The 18,267-nt window shown below is 41.2% G+C and overlaps 1 protein-coding gene across 1 annotated transcript in view; it reads left to right on the forward strand.

The window, feature by feature from the left end:
* The window catches only part of LOC140996442 (leucine-rich repeat transmembrane neuronal protein 4), a 58,578-nt gene extending 44,915 nt beyond the window's left edge, over positions 1-13,663 (forward strand). Inside the window, exon 3 of the mRNA XM_073466851.1 lies at positions 13,445-13,663. Coding sequence (XP_073322952.1) covers positions 13,445-13,663 — 219 coding nt within the window. The remainder of the gene's footprint in view (positions 1-13,444) is intronic.
* The last annotated feature ends 4,604 nt before the right edge of the window (positions 13,664-18,267 follow it).

Genomic DNA, 18,267 nt, shown 5'->3' on the forward strand with positions numbered 1-18,267 from the left:
GAAATTGCAGCAAGGACAGAAATATTCAGACCTCAGTACGATGCATGTCACAGAGGGATGGCAGCGTTTAGCTCTGCTGTATGTGCATGTTTCAATTAACTGTGAAACTTAAAATAAAATGTGAAAGAACGATAAAAACACTATGATACCGTCACAGCTACGAGTAAACAGCGGTGACCTTCCAAACTATGTATCTTTCGTTTTTCCGGATTGAGGCATTTAATGACTGTTTTGACAAGCAGCATCAGCACATAGTCACTCTGTGTGTGTGTGTGTGTGTGTGTGTGTGCGTGTGTGTGTGTGTGTGTGTGTGTGCGCGCACTCAGGAATGTGTGTGGGAGTGTAAAAGAGAAAAACAGTCAGCGAGGGAGAATGAAACCAAACACAGTAGCTCACATTTTACTGTATGTGCCTCCCATTGAATCAGGATTAATCTATGCATCTATATACTTCTTGGCATCCGCATTCAGGGTACTTATATCTCTATACATCAGGAAAGACTCCATACTGACTCATAAATTGTCCGTCCAGTAAATAACAGTAAATCTCGGCGTGCTCTGCCAACATTGATGAGCAGAAAATGGGATGAGCAGCATTAGGAGGAGATAAATCCCCACATCTGAAGGATTATGGTTATTTTGACAAATGCAAAGCGCTTTTCAAATAGAAATGTAATTACATGGTGAATATTAAAGTCAGCAAAAGATCATCTTTCTGGAATTCCTGTACATGCGGTGTTGAGAATATACAACGTATGGTTTCCTTTTAGATGGATGTCAATTATTTTCCTCTCTCCTGGTTGTTCAGGCCTCACAGGGACGATGCTAGTGGTCCGCTGTCTGTTTAATCTGCTGTGTGATTTATTAAATATTATGTTTTATTGTGCAGACATCCTGTTGTTCTCATGCACATTTAAAGACAATCACGAGACACCCCCTTGGCCCTCCCCGCAGACGTATCCAGACACCTGGACACAGTGTTGGAGGTGCAGCCCAGTTCCTTCCTATGAAAGATGCTCAGTGGAGCTTGAAACCCAAAAAGTTCGACTTTCTGAGCATAAAAATATCGTCTGCGAATCGTCCGTGTTGTCGGCCCACAAATAAATACATTTATTTAATCTCGCAACTCTTTTAGACTTTCCAGATTTTATTGGACCCGTGTCTTATCTTATATCTTGACAACACACCGCCCCTTTCAGGTTTACTATCTCTTTGTTTTTTATTTGACATCAGGACATCCGAGCGAGGAGGATGAGGGTGCAGGACATGATCCATAGGAGACAGAAATACAGTTAATAGTATCGCCCAGGCCAGGAAAAAGAAAAAGAGCAACGTTGACGTCACCGCCACCTTTTCTAAAAAGTTGAGAGATTTTCAACTCGGAGCAGCTGCACAAAAAAGGCGGAGCGTTGAAAAAAAAAGACGCTGGGCGGTGCAATAAAAAAAAAAGCTATTTGGACACATGGCCTGAGTCCAGCAGTGAAGTTGCTTCACTCAGTACCACTCCTTGATTATCAGTGCAGAACAGCAGCACAGATTGCTAACGTTAGTGTCGCTAGTGTCCAGGTAATGAATGAGTGAATTGCGAGCGTCCATATTATTCTGCATCAGATAAACTCCATCTAACAGTCAGTCTGATGTTCACATCGAACAAGAACCATCCAAACGACCTACTTCACACTTGGCAGGCTTGTTGCTGTAGACACAATGAAGTGCAGTGTCCGATGTGGTGCCATCTGGACACCACGTTCAATATTAATACATTTTTAATAAACAGCCACTGTGCAGCAGTGGGGGCGTGGCTTCACACGTGATCCCTCTCACATGATCTCATGGTGAAGCAGACGTAAACATGATGGAGACTAGCGTGGTGCAACAACTTGCTGCAGTGAGAAATAAACAAAAGCAGAAGGTCAGCTCAGGTTTCTGTTCTCCAGAGAGAACTGGAGGTGAGATCTTAACGTTAGCTTGGATGTGTGCTGTTGCTTGGCAGCACATCAGCTGCTCCGGGACGCCGCTGACATCGGTTGTTGTGGATGAAATCATCCAGATTTTTAAAACCTAAATATCAAAAATATTTGACATTATCAGGGTGGCCCTGACGAGTCTGTGAGGCTTCAGACTGGATCTGTAAACTCCTCACATTACCAGATGATCTGTGCTGAACAGCATGTTTTGAAATGGCACTGCAGCAGCCAGATAAATGTCACGGTGCTGTCACTTCCGTCTGCTTTTTGTGTATTTTCAGAGGTTTGTCTGTTTGCCAGCCTGATTTTTGCTCCACACCTGCTCTGCATTTCCTTCATTAGCCCAGCCCTGTTCACAGTGTTCTTCTCAGCCTATCAGCTCCTTTCCTGCTCTCTTGTATCCCCTTCTCATTACCCTCACCTGTGTTTCTCCGCCTCTCTCCACCTGCAACACATCACCTCATTATTTTACTCTGTATTTAAGTCCAGTCTTTGTGTTTGCATGAGCCTGCTGTTCGGTTTATTTTGAATAAATGTTCTGCAGCTGGTCTCTCTCTCTCTTGCATATGGGTCGACCTTCTTCTGCTGACGGCATGTTGGGAAACGTCTGGTCGTGGGACACGGGTGCTCGAAATGACTCGAAAATGAGATTGAGCCTTACAACATTAATAACACTGAACATGGACACTACACAGTATGAGAATGTGTTTTTCTCCCACAGTTTGCCCTCAGTTAATTAAGTTTACTGGCTGATTGTTTCCAGCTTCATGTCTGTGTCAATCACCCTGAAGTCATTTTTCAATTTATCCCCCCTAAGCAACAATCAGGGCCGTGGGGTCCGTGGCCATTAGCATGCCATTCAGCATCCATGAGTGTGTAGCCTAATAGACAGCGATGATAATGGAGGCTTGTCTGTGCTCTCTCGCCGCAGCGTTGACCACTGAGTGAATTATCCAGCTGACAGAGAGCAGCAGCACAGCTTCGGAGGCGGAGGATGTTGTTAATATGCCAATGAGAGCTCATGCCTCCCGTGCCAGTCTGAGGCATGCTGGCATGGTGCAGCTGCCTATCACCTAATTGGGAATCATTTAGCAGCAGCTTGACCTACATTCAGAGCAGAGCAGAGGGGGGACCACCTATGTGGATGTTTTTTATTAGCAATCCAAAGCTAATAGCTCGGGAGTTTGAGATAATTGCTGGTGTGCTGTGTCACAAGAGTTTGTGTCATTATTCTCTTCAGTAGACGGTTTAATTGAATCTTTGTTATAAAACACTGAATTTTGCCAGAGAGCTGGTTTTAATGTGACAGTGAAAGTTTCAGATATTAAAGGAGCATTTTGACGTTTTGCTGAGAGTTGGATTCTCGAGGGGCCAAATAAGAGCGGGAGGGAAAAAATCAAATCGAGATACAATCTGACATATTTACTGACAGACTTTAGAGGGATTATTTTAAACATCAGTCAGGTTTGTAGCTCAGTAATCTCCCTCTTTATATCAGGGCGAATACTTTTTATTTTTTTTAGATTTTCATGTCACTTATTTGTGCCGTTATTGAAAGTGACGCTCATGACTTCACTTCACTCACTTCTACACTTTGTGTGATTTTTATTTTATAGGTGTGATTGATGCCATAATTAAAAAGAAGACATTTGACTCATAATATAAAATGATCATAACCTCATAGAAAATATAACAGCGATAAATTAAAGATGAATCAACGAATAGGCATGACATCAAGCCCTCATTTAATCAGGTTAGTACGACTGCGATCACGGATCTCTTTTAAAAGGGAACAGGGAACATAAAATCTGAATATTTGAAATGGTTTAAATACTCATTTTTCGCAGTATTAATACACAAGTACCTGTGTTTTTGACAGCGAGTTGACACGTGCACAGCTGCAGTGTAAGGCTGCACAATTAATCGCAAAATAAGCAAAATCGCAAGAACTGCAATTAATTTATAAAGGTCAAATGTTGTAGTGCTGCAGAGACGCTCTGGCCTACAAACCTTGTCCTCCAGATGTAATAAAACATGTTTCTTTGGGCAGAGACCAGGAGAAACGCCACATCATCATGATTTTACTAGTTTTTCAATAACACACGCAATCACAACATCCCTGTTTGACCGTATCGTGCAGCCCTACTGTAGCGCCGACATACTTCTGCCTCCTCCAGAAGTAAAAATGTACTTAAATGCTTTTGTTGTTGAAATACAGTGTGCAAGCCTTCCTATATTTATCTTTTAATAAGAATCTGAAATATTACACCCTCGATGTTGGGTCAATTTTTCCCTTTGTTATGGAAAATGGTATCGAATATCAATATTATTCAAGTTATTATATCAAAATTAGAAATTCCAGCATCAGAGAATACAGAGAAATATTCAGATAAAACATTTGCACACAGACAAACTGGACTCGATGGATTCAAAATTGTTGAATTGAAAACCTACAAACTGTGACTGTGAGTTTAAAAGAGAAGAAAAGTAAACAGGACGTTTCTCAGTAACGGTTTGTAAATAAAAACAGCAGTGCACCTAAAGCAAACCATCAATACTCAGGGATGAGTAAGAGAGCGGCAGTTTGTGGTGAATCTCTCCATCCAGCAAGTGAAGACAATGAGCAGAGGCATTCAGATACAGCACATCTCCATAATCAATAACAGACAAGACAGGTTTATTTATACAGCACCATTCAGACACAAGGCAGCTCAGAGTGCCTCAGAGACACGAGGAGACATTAAAATAAGACATTAGGACATCAAGCTAATGTTTGAAATGCATTTAAAAGACAATAAAGCAAAAGCAAAAACAGTTAGAGATAAGAAATGCATTAAAAAGACAACAAAAACAGCAAGTTACGGATTAAAAAGAATTATGAATGTTTGAAAGGTTTAAAAAGGTGGACTCTGCAGAAAGAAAACTGAGACTTGTTTCTATATTAAAGTCTCAATAATAGCTTCAGCTTTTCTGTCACATGCTGGAGTTTTCTCCGACACTGCAGATCTTCATGTTTTTGAAGTGGTAAACGACATAAGTCTTGTTTCATCTGCATTCAGCATGCAGGTGAAACGACACCTCTGAGAGGATCAATACCACCATCGCGTCTTCACGGTAAATATGAAGCTACAACAGTAGTCACAGTTGCCTAGCTTAGCTTAGCATAAAGACTGAGAACAGGGGGAAACATGTAGCCTGGATTTATTAATTTCTCAGAGAGTAAAATATGGATCTTGTTGAAAAAGATGAGGCGTACTCATCTATGAGTGAACACAGTTTGATGCAGATGCTCGGTCAGGTGAGCTTAAATTATGGTAAGCAATTATGGATGGTTTAATTTAGAGCATACAGGGCTATTAATTTTGTTATTTAATTAGCGGTGATTGAATTAAAGGAGAGTGTTGGGCCTTGGTGGAGGTATGCACTCGACTGGGTGCCTTTTTCTAGTTTATTCATTTATTTTAATAGTGCGAAAATAAAAACCTTAATGCAGCTGTTTATATGTTGAGAGGTTTGATTTATAAATGTTTTTACTGAATATTTTTGTATTTCTTTGTCACGCTGTTGTCTTTATGATTGTATAATTAAATCATCTTCAATTTGATTCAATTATCTCTATTTCTACAACCACCGTTTCATCATTATTTTTTACTTCATTTTGTTTGATTTGATTTGATTTTGTACTCATGTTTCGCTTGTTAATGAGACCTTGATCTCAATGTGACTTCCTGATTAAACAAAGTATAAGTAAACAAATAAACAAATACAAAACAGCGTTGAAATTAAAGACAGAAGTTATTTAAATGTTGGACAGAGAGAGACAAAAGAAAAGGTGTGGTGTTTATTCATCAGCTTGGTTCAGATATCTTTTGCACTGATGTGTCCGGTGTATGTTTGGTTTCGTGCCACACTCTGCAGTGTTGGACAGAAAAGGCCACCAGAGCTGCTGGTGAATAATTTGTCATGTTGCCTGGGGTGAGGATTTCAGTGCTTATGTTTTGCTGAGGGCAGACTCAAAAGTGCATGAAAACCACACTCTCACTGTCTGCCTCTGCAGCAGACCTCGTCTCATTTAACTTGTCATGTTTTGGCAGTTTTCCCTCCGTGTTTATGTCATTTATATGATTTTTGTTTTGTCTAACACGCTTGATTATTATTTTTTATTATCACTTTATGTGTTATCACCGCCCAGACAACTAAACTGTAATGAAATCGGTTAAGAAAACAACAAAGATCTCTTTTGTTTGTTCCCACGTGAAGCTTAAAACAAGTCAGGATCATTTCCAACAGTTTTCAGACGCTGGAGGTTTCCGCTCATAAACAATGAGTCATTCGAGCTGAGAGGAAAGATGCAAAGCAGATATGTATCATAAAAGTGAAATGGGATGAGCTCACCTCAGCAGGATAGACATGCAGTACAGCACCTGTAACAGAGGTGTAGTTTCCACAGGTAGCAGCCTGCGCTCAAGGACACTCTTCATTTCAAATTGACTTCAGGGTAAACAGCAATAGTTTAAACCGTTAACATAACGTGAAGACAAGATCGGGCCGATGCCAGATGCTCGCTTTATAGCCTTGGCCAGCAGCCAGTGACTCGCTGAATAACGACTTACTCTTGTCAGGAGGAAGCGAGGCTATTCTGAGGTAGCTATTGTAATCAAGAGATTTGAATTCATCTTATATTTCTGCGGTTGTGTAGTGCACAGCTGGTTTGTAGAGGACTTCCTGAGCTGCTAGAGTTGAGGTAAGATGGTGATCATGCCTCAGGCTGTGTGTATGCAGCGATCGGCTCTAAGCAGCTCTGCTGGCAGCTCTCCAAGCTATGCTAGCCAATGAGTCACCTCTCTAAGAGCTGCAACCATAACAGCCAACATTTCCTCAATATTCCTGATTAAACCTGAGCGCTCACTCTGCTCGCTTGGCCAGAGAGGCTTTTCATTCTTTTCTTCTGTGCTAAGACGTGAAACTGATCCTGTTTTTGTTTGCTGCTTCAGAGATGCTGATATTAAAAACTTGATCTCATTCATGAAGAGCCGAGAAAAGGCGGCAGCCGCTCCGTGTGAATGGAGCGGGTTTAAAACGCAGGACGGTGTTTTGTTGACCTGCTGCAAAATATGGAAAAACATTTATTCTGATGAAATGACTCTTACCTGAATCAAGACTTATGAAGAGAGCTGACATTAACTTAATTGACTTTGTTTTGATGTTTTGAATGTTGTGTTGTAGTAATTAGGAAGTGTTCTCATCCAGAGACCATCAGTGATTCAGAAAAGCTGTTTACTCTTTTCACCCAAAAAATAAATAAGGCACAATAATTTACCGGCTAATTGAAAGACATTATGAAGCTGTAGGAATTAAAAATGTGACCTTAGCTGTCTTTATAATAACCAGGACAACAAACTATAAAAGCAGTGGCTTCATCAGTTTGGTCCAGACAGAATATGAACAGCTAACGGATGGATTGACTTGAAATGTAGTGCAGATTTCCACCGACTTTCAAGATTCAAGATTCATTTAATGGTTAATATGCAACACGAGTTCAACACGAGTTGGAGGGATGATGTATTCTTGAAGGCTAACATGGAAGTTGGCACGGTTCCTTTGACTGAAGCATGTGGGATTTTTGAAATGGATTTTGGATTATAGCAGAAAATAATCCCTGTGACAAACACAAGTTTATGATTCTTACACGTTTTGTTCATCAAGATCATCTCCACAGATGAACACCACTTGTGTAAATTAAATGTGTAGCAGTAAAAAGCTGATGTTAGGCTGTAAACAGACGACATCACGGTCACACGCTCACTAAGCGTCTTACTGCACAATTACTATCCAGGTTTTCTATAAACTGATCAATGTACAAGTTGTAAAGTCAGAGTTAGAACAGTTTGTAACTAAAGTGGGCCTGTAAAGACGGACTAGTGAGTAGATGAGTCTCCGTGTTCGCTGTGAGGACGTTTAATGTCCCCGACAACCTCTGTAGCCTCATTTAGACACTTGTTAGCAACCGCTAATACACGGAAGAGCTTTATAATTAAACTGTGGGACATTTAATGATGATTTTATGTTGGAGAACAAAACATGGACATCTCTGAAGCGTGTGTTAACCACAGACTATAATTTAGACATTTAACTGAAAACCCTGCGACACGAGGGAACCAGAAGTACAAATCAAGTCAAATCAATTCTATATATGAAGCCCACAATCACAGTCACGTTCCCTCAGTGGCCTTTACAATCTGCACAGTGAACCTCTGTTGTCATTGTGAGCACGTTAGCACGGTAGCATTAGCATCTAACTCAAAGCACTGCTGTGACGGCCTCACGGGGCTTCTAGCATGTGTTGAGACGGACTGTAAACCTCTGCGTGGTAGAAAATCACTTGATTTAGGTCAATCTGGCAAAGCAGCAGGGTGCCGACGCAGCACAGGGCCGTCCATCTGCAAAACACTGATCACATCCATACTGGACGTTATCTGTAGGTCTCTGTGATAATGTTTAGCTCACCATCGTCACAACTAAATTTTAGACAAACTGCACGTCCTCCCCACAAGTCTGCACGGTCTTAAATATTATATAGGAGCGTGAGCCAACATACATGAGTTTACATTCATACTGTAAGTGTGAGATCCCAGTTTCCACCACTTCACACTTTCACTACCCACCACTGCGCTCGCTGTTTAACTGGTGTCTCACTCCCACTTTAATTAATTCACAGAATTAATTAGGACCGCAACTAACAACTATTTTCATAATCAATTAGTTTCAACAAACAAAGCTTCTTCTCGTCTTCTCGCACTGTGCTCTTTCAGACAACTTGGCAAAGGCGAGTGCAGACGGGGCCAGTACAGTTAAAATAAAGGAAGGGAAATGAAACTATATTCGATCAGATATTTGCTTCAAGTTTCTGTTGTGATGAAATAAAGGATTCACTGTAGGCGGTCTCTGACTAACGACGTTAAATATCTTCCATCTTCAGCAGTTTTGTGTCTGTCCTGACAGACAAATGTAAGATTGCAGGCTAAAAGTCAAATGTAATGGACAGAAATACCTTCTGTTTGTTTTCTCTCCATCTTGTGATGGATTCATGTTGCCAGGCCCCGGATGTCCACAACGGCAGTATTAAGTTAGAACGGCAGAACATGCTGTTTTCTCTACCTCCATCATATTTCAAATGCAAACTCCGGAGACAGTGAGACGCCGCCATTTCCCGTTAATTATCACACTAGCATTAGCACATTTGGAAACACACATCAACGGAGGGAACAGACTTTGACACAACTACCGGAGCAAATACCCGTCGTGTTGCTTCAATCTCTATCACACTCCTCCTGCACCGTCTTCGCTCACTGCTTCTTCTCTTGCAGTGAAGAGTTAATCACGTTGTTCAACCATTACCTGAGGATAGTGACCGGGGAAAACCGTGCCACGTGCTTCCTTTGTGTCGTATTTCTTCCCTCATTTTTGTGGGATGGTGTCGTTTTTTAGCTGTTCCATCAGTAGTTACTCCAGACTGATAAGTAAAAAGCAAAAAAGGCTGTCTATCCTACAATTAATCATTTGTCACATGTAAAAGTATAAAAGGTACAGATCCCAGTGAAATGGAAAATGTAAATTTCTGCTTCACTTCTACTTTATTACATTTAAGAGAGAAAAGCAGCAGATATTCCACCATCAGCGCTCGAGGAAAAAATACTGAGGGAGGCCTCACTAAAAATTAAAGACCCAATGAAATAAGAATTAGAATTTATTTCATGGTAAGCGGCTCCATGTGAATAAAAATGTCGGCCTTACTTAGTGAGCCGCGAGCTGAGGGGGCTCTCTGTGTGAGATGCAGTCGCTGATGGTTCAAGCGAAGAGCTGGGAAACGCAGGAAAGTAACTTAAGTGTTTGAGGAGGAGGCAATAAAATCACAGAATGAGGTTGTTATACAGTGTGGTTGTTTTTAACGAACGTTAACACCAAACCTGCTGTGGGGGATCGTGTGTGTGTGTGTGTGTGTGTCTATACACTTTATTGGCTTTCTGATTGGGAGCATAAAAATCTGTTAGACCCAAACATTTGCATACATGCATACATTTTGAAAAAATGAAATAGATGCATCTGAAATTCATCCAAAGTCCAAGCCTGGCCTCGAGCAGCGAAATGACTACGACATCAGCACAATCTGGAGCCTCTGCTGTGTCAGTTTTGTTAGATTTATTGGATAATGTGAGTATTTTTATTTTCTTTACGTCGTTGGGTTTAGAGAAAGGTCTGATTCCAAACAGTGAATTGCCGTCACAGACAAAACCTTTGACGTTGATGCATTATTCGCCGCAGACTGAACATAATGATAAAAAATGAGCCGGCGCTTGTGTCGGGTTCTTTGAGAAGGTTTAAATCAATCGGCACAGTGACGGTAAGCAGCTCGCTGTTTGAAGCGCAGCATAAAAAAATACCCCGACACAACAAGCAGGCAGTCACTCTCACAGATGTAACTATTTTATGTTCTCGTTTGACTGACACAGATCCTTCAAAAACACAAAATGTTACACAGACTCTTAACTGTTTAATGTCTCTTTACTATTCATACTATTTATTGTGAGAAAACCTTTGCAGCGAAAGCCTCTTACCTTTTCTAAAAGACGTATTTGTTTATGTGTTTACAGATCTGTGGCGGTAGAGTAAAACAAAGAAGACTTTCACTGTCTCAGTTACTGCGGCTCGGTTTATTTTACGGCACCGTTTGGATCTGAGCCGGGATAAACTGGCAACGTGGAAGTTGAACAGGAGGAGATGCTGCAGAGACAAAGGTTGCGACTGCTCTGCCAACTGTTACTGTACACAGAGCGAGCGAGCGAGAGAGAGAGAGAGAGAGAGCAGACCAACCAAATCTATATTGACTTCACCACTTACATGTTTGACTTCCTTACTATTGCTATAATTGGAGAAAAGGAGCCCAGCATGTAGCCTTTCCCCTTGATAATTTGTGCAGAGAAACTCCCAAATCCAGACGGCACCGCACACTTTGCTCATTTTGCATTCAGAGCATTGTTGTTCATGAATATTTTATTAAGTCCTCCGAAGTATAAGTGAGCAAAGTTCAGCTGCTGGATTTGACAATAGAGTGTTTTCAGATAATCTTCCTATTACAGCAAAGAGCAAACGGAGCCGGATCGTTTCCTGATAGGAAAACATGACCTTCTGTAAGCTGTGATTTTACAGTTAAGGGTCTGAATGGTGATAGCGCTGTGAAACCTGACCTCATCAGACACGGAGATAAAAGACGTCTCTGCATCGAATCAAGCCTTTTGTGATCCAATAAAATAACAACAGGTTCTGCACACATTATGATGAGGTTTGAGGCTTCCCAGTAGGAATAGCACAAATGGTTTAACACCACGGCTAAAGTTTAAAAGTATCCAATCAAAAAATTTGTGGTAGCAGCGTTCAACAAGCTCAGTTAGCTCTTTTACTCTAATAAATACAGAAATAAATACCACAAGCATATTAATACAAGCAAATTAGCCGACAAAAACGTACCTCAAAAAGGGCTACCCGACCCAGCAGTCACTGCTGTGGGTGTGTGCTTTGTGCTAGCTGGGTTAGCCGCTCAATAAGACTGTTGCTGCTGCAGCGATCCTGTTCTTTGGCTCAGGGGCTTTGTGCCAAGCCCCCAGGAAGATGTATGTAAGCTAACATTGTGAAAGCAGCTGCTGTAAAATGGTCTCAACCCTCCTGAAATGACTCGTTTCACTATCATGATTTGAGCCTTTTGGTCCGATAACATTAGGAAAGTCTAGAAGAGCACAACTAGATCATTTTATTTTTAGATTTTATTCCCATTTAAGTTCGCCGGGCACTAAACCAGAAGCTTTTTACAGCCAGGAAGTCCAGCTGTTTAGGCTTCATGCACCACTGAGCAGCTTTCTTAGGAGTGAACGGGGCTCCAATGCTGTATCCAGATTGTAATAGTTGGATCTATGCTGTGTGCTTTGTGCTACTTGCTAACGTGCTAATGTACGAAAACACCTAAAACATTATCATAATGAACGTAAACAAAGATCATGGCTATTGTTAATACTCACTGCTGTCAAGCTAGCATGTTAGTCTGTCCACCTCTGCTGTTGTTGTGCGACTAGCTCACTAATAGCTTTAGCAATATAGCCGCCTAGCTATTGGAGGAATATCATCGTATTTATTTACATCGTATTCAAAACAGGCTGATAATTTTATATTTTTCATCTTCTTTTTTTGTTCGCCATGGCATTTTCATTGTGTTGTTGTTTTGCACATTAGTACAATGACAATAAAGTATCTTTGAATCATGAATAGCCCATTAATAAAACTTTAATGACAAGACAGCATGAAAACCTTGAAGGCCGTGAGCTTAGCTAATTAAATAAATAACTGGACATTCAACGTACCTCAGTGGGATCGTTTAAGCTCTCAGCCGTGTTCCCGTATCATCATCAGAGCCTACACCGAGCATGACCAGCTGGACAGGAGGTCACATCAGACATAAGACCCATATTTTACTATCCTGATCATGTCAGATAATAAACTGAACTTAGAGAGCGTAAATGAACCCCAGCTACTAATGTTAGCATCATAAAATGGTCAAATTATCATACATTATGGCAATTATGGCATCACTGATCATACAGAGGGTGAATTAAAGGTCTGCAACAGCCACAAATGTTTTGTTTTTATTTGTCAAAACATTTGGTTTATTGATTGCTGTTGAGACGTTATGAGATTTTCTATGAATATAACAGCTTCAGAATAACCTTCCAGCCCGACCTTTAACAGTCATTCATCGCACTGCATCAGACTGTGAGCGTTAATGAAGAATATGCAGAATATATCTCCATGTGGAAGTGAACTTGACTGAAGTGCATTCAAGTGCTGCATGTGCGTCATCCAACATGAATGTTTCTCCACACCGTGTTACTGTTGCTTTGTTGCATTTGGAGATGCATGAGTGCATCCATATTTTGCGTGAAGGCATTAATAGTCATTAGAAATATTAATATCAATATTGCACAGACCACGATGCAGCTTTATGCCTTTTAATTGACATAATTCAGACCACACTAGCACATAAAGCTAAGAGAGGTCTTTGAATCAGCAAAGTGCTTGTAATGTAATAAGCACTCTCTTCTAAATGGAGCCTTGACTCCATTTAAAAGAGGGCAGAAAATATGTGTGCACTCTTGCTTAAGGCTTTCATCTTGCATATAAATCACTCCGGCTGAAAGTGGGTGTTTGAGCGCCACAGATTTCAGGTCTTGGGGCGCGCACTACAGCAGCAGCCAAGGCTGCATTAATGACAGCACTGTGCCACGACTGCATGAAGTAAATTAAGCCAATTCCAAATATTCTGAGTGAATAAAATGTTGAAATGGGGGATTTTTTTGGCAGATTTAAAAGGTTTAAGTGTTCTTCTTCTTCTTCTCTCCTTCCCCTTCTTCTGCTTCCTGCTTGCGTCTATAGGTCCCGCGGCAGCTGAGTGCTCTGACGTTGTACAGGTGTGAGCCGTCGGTTCTGGATTACTGCCATGCCCACCTGTCACTGCGCCTCGACATGGGCATGGAGCCCCCAACTCAGGCGCCGAGAGGTCCGAGGCCAGCCAAATACCACCCGGGGCTAATGGCTGCCCTCCCCTCTGAGCCTGTGCTGCCCTGCCCCCAGACCCACTCCTTTCACCAGTGAGCTGGGGACACTGTGAGGCTCTGTGTCCAAATTACTGTACTGTATGTCTGCTGCACAAAACCAGTGGAGCACTCAGATGAAAAAGGAGGCTATGTGGGAGGAAACTGGGTCTGGTAAAGAAGCAAAAGAGACAATTAATCTACTGCAGAGCATCCTGGAGCCAGGGTAATGAAAATGAAAATATTTCTCGGTGGAAATAAAGGGGTGCAGCAGTATTGATTAGCGAGCTTCTGACCTACCTGACCCTCAGTGTCCTCAATTAGAGAAGGAGGCTGAACAGCAGCATGACTTTCCACGTTCTGCTCTGCCTCCCGAGGAGTATTAAGGATAATAATTTAATGATTTTTTTAATCTTATTAAACATTTTTCCTCGACTTCTCCTCATCTGGGCACCTCTCTGCTGCGTCAGGTTCAGTAATCAAATGCAAAATGCTATAAACAGAGCAGGGAAACAGCATGATAAGCAACTGAGTAGCAGAACAAATGAAAGATCAGCCAAGCTAAAAGGTTTTCTGCTGCTTTTTTTTTTAATCACGCTGTCAGTCAGAGGTCTCTCTGTAGCTCAAGAAATGAGCCCCACCAAATGAAATTACCCACGACGAGAGAAACAAGTCAGAAAATAAGTAATTGTCATATAAAATGTACAGCCTACACATCTCGCCGGCAGTAAGTATAATTTACATGGTGACTTTTGATTTCCTGAATGATTTGTGATGTTTATCACGTAATTAATTTAATGGAGCTGAAGAGATAAACAGATGAAAAATAAACAGATCTTGGTGCACTGGGAGTTGAGATATTTACTTTTCACCATCCATTTAAAATCTCTCCTGTACTTAATGGTTTGTTTTTAACTGTGTTCTTCAACAAGTTATCTGACTGTGCACTCATATATCTACATGTGTGTGCTTTTTACAAGATGTTACATTATAATATATGGTAAATAAAACTGTGGTAAATGACCAGTAACAGTGTCATTCATCAACCCAAACAACTGTCTGCTGTATTTAGAAAAGCTGCGTAGGTGGTCGAGACTGAAAAGCGCTGAAGGCAAATCTGATTTAAAATCATGTCTGGTTTTTACCGTAGTGATCAAGACCCTGAAGGCAACTTTCCCTGTTTTTTCTCCTGCTTCATTACTGCGTTGTCCGATAACATGACGTAACAAACTAACTGTCTTAAGGACCTCTATGTGACTTCCAGGAAAGAAAAAACTTGTGTGTGAAAGAATACCCAATTAAGATCCTGGATAATAATAGACAGCAGCTCCATGTTGTGCCGTGAAAATGGTGAAAACTAAATGTGATATAATTGGAAACGTTTGTCAGCTGGGAATATACCGTTAGTTAGAGCAGCGATCGTCGAATCATATTTTAGCAGCTAGGCGCAGCAAGGCTGTCAAAGCTTTAGATTCCTGCACGTGTTGAAACGCCGAGCATGAAGCTGGAGGAGAAAATAGTCTGAATGTAAAGAGTCAGGAGGGTCGTGTCCGTCCAACAACATAAACACAAGAGCAGAAGTGTAAGAACTGGATTAAACTGTCTGTATCTGCGGCGAGGTCGACAAACACTGTTCATCTAATCATAGTGAACTTCGGATGTCAAACCCTTTAACGTCCACATGACCGCACGGAGAGGGTCATGGTTAGAGTTACGATTGGATCAACAACATTTCACGCACATTAACTATTCATGACTTGACTTTGCCACCTGAAGAAAAAAAGAAATGCCAACAGTAACGGCTTTATCTGGTGTCGCCGTGTTGGTTTTGTTCCTCGAACATAATAATTAATGTTGCTTTAAACTTTAAGCTTTGCTCTGCCAGGCGGTCTGCAGCCGAGAGGGTCAGGAGGCTTGTTTAGGTTTAGATAAAGAGGCTTTGTGTTGAAATGGACCTTTTCAAAACGTTGAACACATAATCTCTCTAATGTGTTTTTCTGTTTTTTTCATTGTCCCGAGTTTCAAAGCTACGACACGATGAAAACCTGATCTGTCAGATGGAATTATGGTGCCGGAGCAACATAATTATGATGCTGTAGGAACGACACGGCGACATCACATCGTGCAAAGCGGTCGATTGTTTTGCGTTCCATTAGTGAACTACATTTTCTGAGGTCACAGGTCACAGCAGACAACATCGATTTTCAGCTGGTGAGGATGTTTTTACTTGGCACACAGGCTGAAGCATTAACCTCCGTCTGTTAGTATGATATCATGTAGGCATGTAAAAAAAAGGAGTCAATTAAAAACATATTAAACAGTCAGCCAGAGACAGTTTTCATGTAGGTCAAATATGAACGCAGCTTATTAAGACTCATATTTACGTTTGTTGTGAGGGCGTGGCATCTTGTGGCTGTGGTAGTTATCGTGGCTGAAAAAGAGGAAGTGAGGAGAAACAGTATGACGAGCAAAAAGTCTGTACAGAGACGAGGATGGGGACGGTTGGTTGGGTAAAAGCACAGGAAGTTAATCTAGGAGGAGTTAATCTGTTTGTGTCTGGTGCGAAACCAAACGACGACGTTGAGTTATTTTCTTTTAACATGAACATAATGCAAAGTAAGTAACTTAATAAAAAAGGTACATTTGTAACTGAAGTTGTCAACATAGTTACTTAAACCGCAAACCTGCAACGAAGGTCCGGTGCGCTGCGACAGTCATGTTGTTTTGGGTCACTCAAGGAGGCGATCAACCTTTTCAGTTGTTTTAATATGAGGATGTGTTACTTTCAACAAATTCATGGAGTAAATGGTCAATCGTGCTAGCTTAATCAGCTAGCTAAAATCTGCCAGCAACAGATGTAGTTTCAGCTGCGAAAATCAACAGAAATGAGAAGCTTTTATTGTGTAAAACTCTGAAATCAAGAAACTATTCATATATTTATATATAAATTTAAGTGGTAAGTTGTCCCTGGTGTCGCTGTAAACTGCATACTTCTGTGTGAGAATGGAGAGCTTTGTTAATGTTTTGTGACATGAAATTACAGACTGTATTTATTATATATGTTCCTCTTTTTACAGAAATGTTATTTTCCTTGTATTTCCTTGTTTTTTGGGGAAAGGGAACATAATAGGAATGTACAGTATCTGTTAGATTTCAAGATTATCAATTCAAGATTAAAGCTGATTGTATAAAATCAGTCATGTGACATCATGATCGCAGGTGAATGATGCATTGATTGACTGCACACTTGTGTATGTTGAGATTTTCTTATGATTCCTCAGTGACAGACATCTTGTAAACGCTCCACCTGGTGCTTTTCTTCAGTGCCGAGGATATATCTGCTTATGACGTGTGACAGCTTCACGCTGCTGGAGGATTTAGCGCTCTGCGGCCGCACACACGAAACAGGTTAACGACGCTGATAGATTGCACAAACTGCGCTCACTTCAAGAGTTAGAGGAGGGTTTGGTGAGAGGAATCAGGACAGGAAATGTTGAAGAAGAGCATCTTAGACTTACGCGTTCACATGCATTAACACCAACAGGCCGATGACTCATGATGCTTCACTTGATAAGCACTTGTGGGAAACTACTGTCTCCAACAGCATTAGCACACAAACTTGGAAAAAATAATTATCACCCAGAGCACGTCTTGAATCTGCCGTGTGACTCACAGAAACACGACAGAAGCTGGAGATATTTTCATCATGGAGGGCTGCTCGGTGATTTTACAGGTGGCGAGATGATTTGGGGCTGCGGGAAAACCTTGAAATGATTCACAAAAATATATAACTGTTGACAATTTAGTGCAGGCTCAGGCATGTCAGAGGGTCACTGGGGAAAATCACTTTTTAAAGCACCATGTCGAAGCCTGCACAGTGCAGAACAACAGGCTGTGTGGTCCTCACCGAGGCTGACTGACTTGTATTTATATCCAGTTCTATCACCGACTTAATTTTCAAAAATGAAAAGTGTCAAGATAGTGGCAAGAGATGGGGGTTTTTTTTGGCTTGTTATTCACTTGACACTTTATCTGTTTGGACAACACACCGGTCTTTCTGACAATCTGTTGGCACTTTTTCCTCAGAAAGCAGACACAAGCTATTTCCTCCCTCCTCGGAGCTGTCAACGTGAGCCAGGAAATGTAACACTTTATATTTTGTGGGCTTAAAAACCCTCTCATCTCTCATTCTGTTCCATTGATTTCATCCAGTGATCTTATTTTCTGCGGGATTCGGGACGTCACCGAGGGAGCTGTCTACATTTACAAGACTCATAAAAGCACAATAAAGTGTAGAGGTGTAAAAAAAAAAAAAAGGCATGATGGCTTCTCCATTTTGTGTGCTTCTTGAACATCCTTTTTAACGCCTATGTGATGCGAAATCAGTAACTGTGTACACTTGTTTACTTAAATCATCCAAAATCCAATAAAAATCAGGCCAGATGTTTTCGCTCTTGGCGGAGTCTAACCTATATTCCTACCGTGGATGCGGCGCGGTTGGCATAACACAAAAACAAGTGGGAATATTTACCTTTTCAAAACTAACAGATGTACGGCTCATCTCAACTCGCAGGGTGAAAGGTAGATGTGCTTTCATGTTCGGCTGCACTTCAGGCAGCGGTGTATTTATCTGGAAACATGCGGCTTTGTCTCACCCACGAGCTC

This window comes from Pagrus major, chromosome 5 (assembly GCF_040436345.1).
Source record: "Pagrus major chromosome 5, Pma_NU_1.0".
In the NCBI taxonomy this organism is placed as follows: domain Eukaryota; kingdom Metazoa; phylum Chordata; class Actinopteri; order Spariformes; family Sparidae; genus Pagrus; species Pagrus major.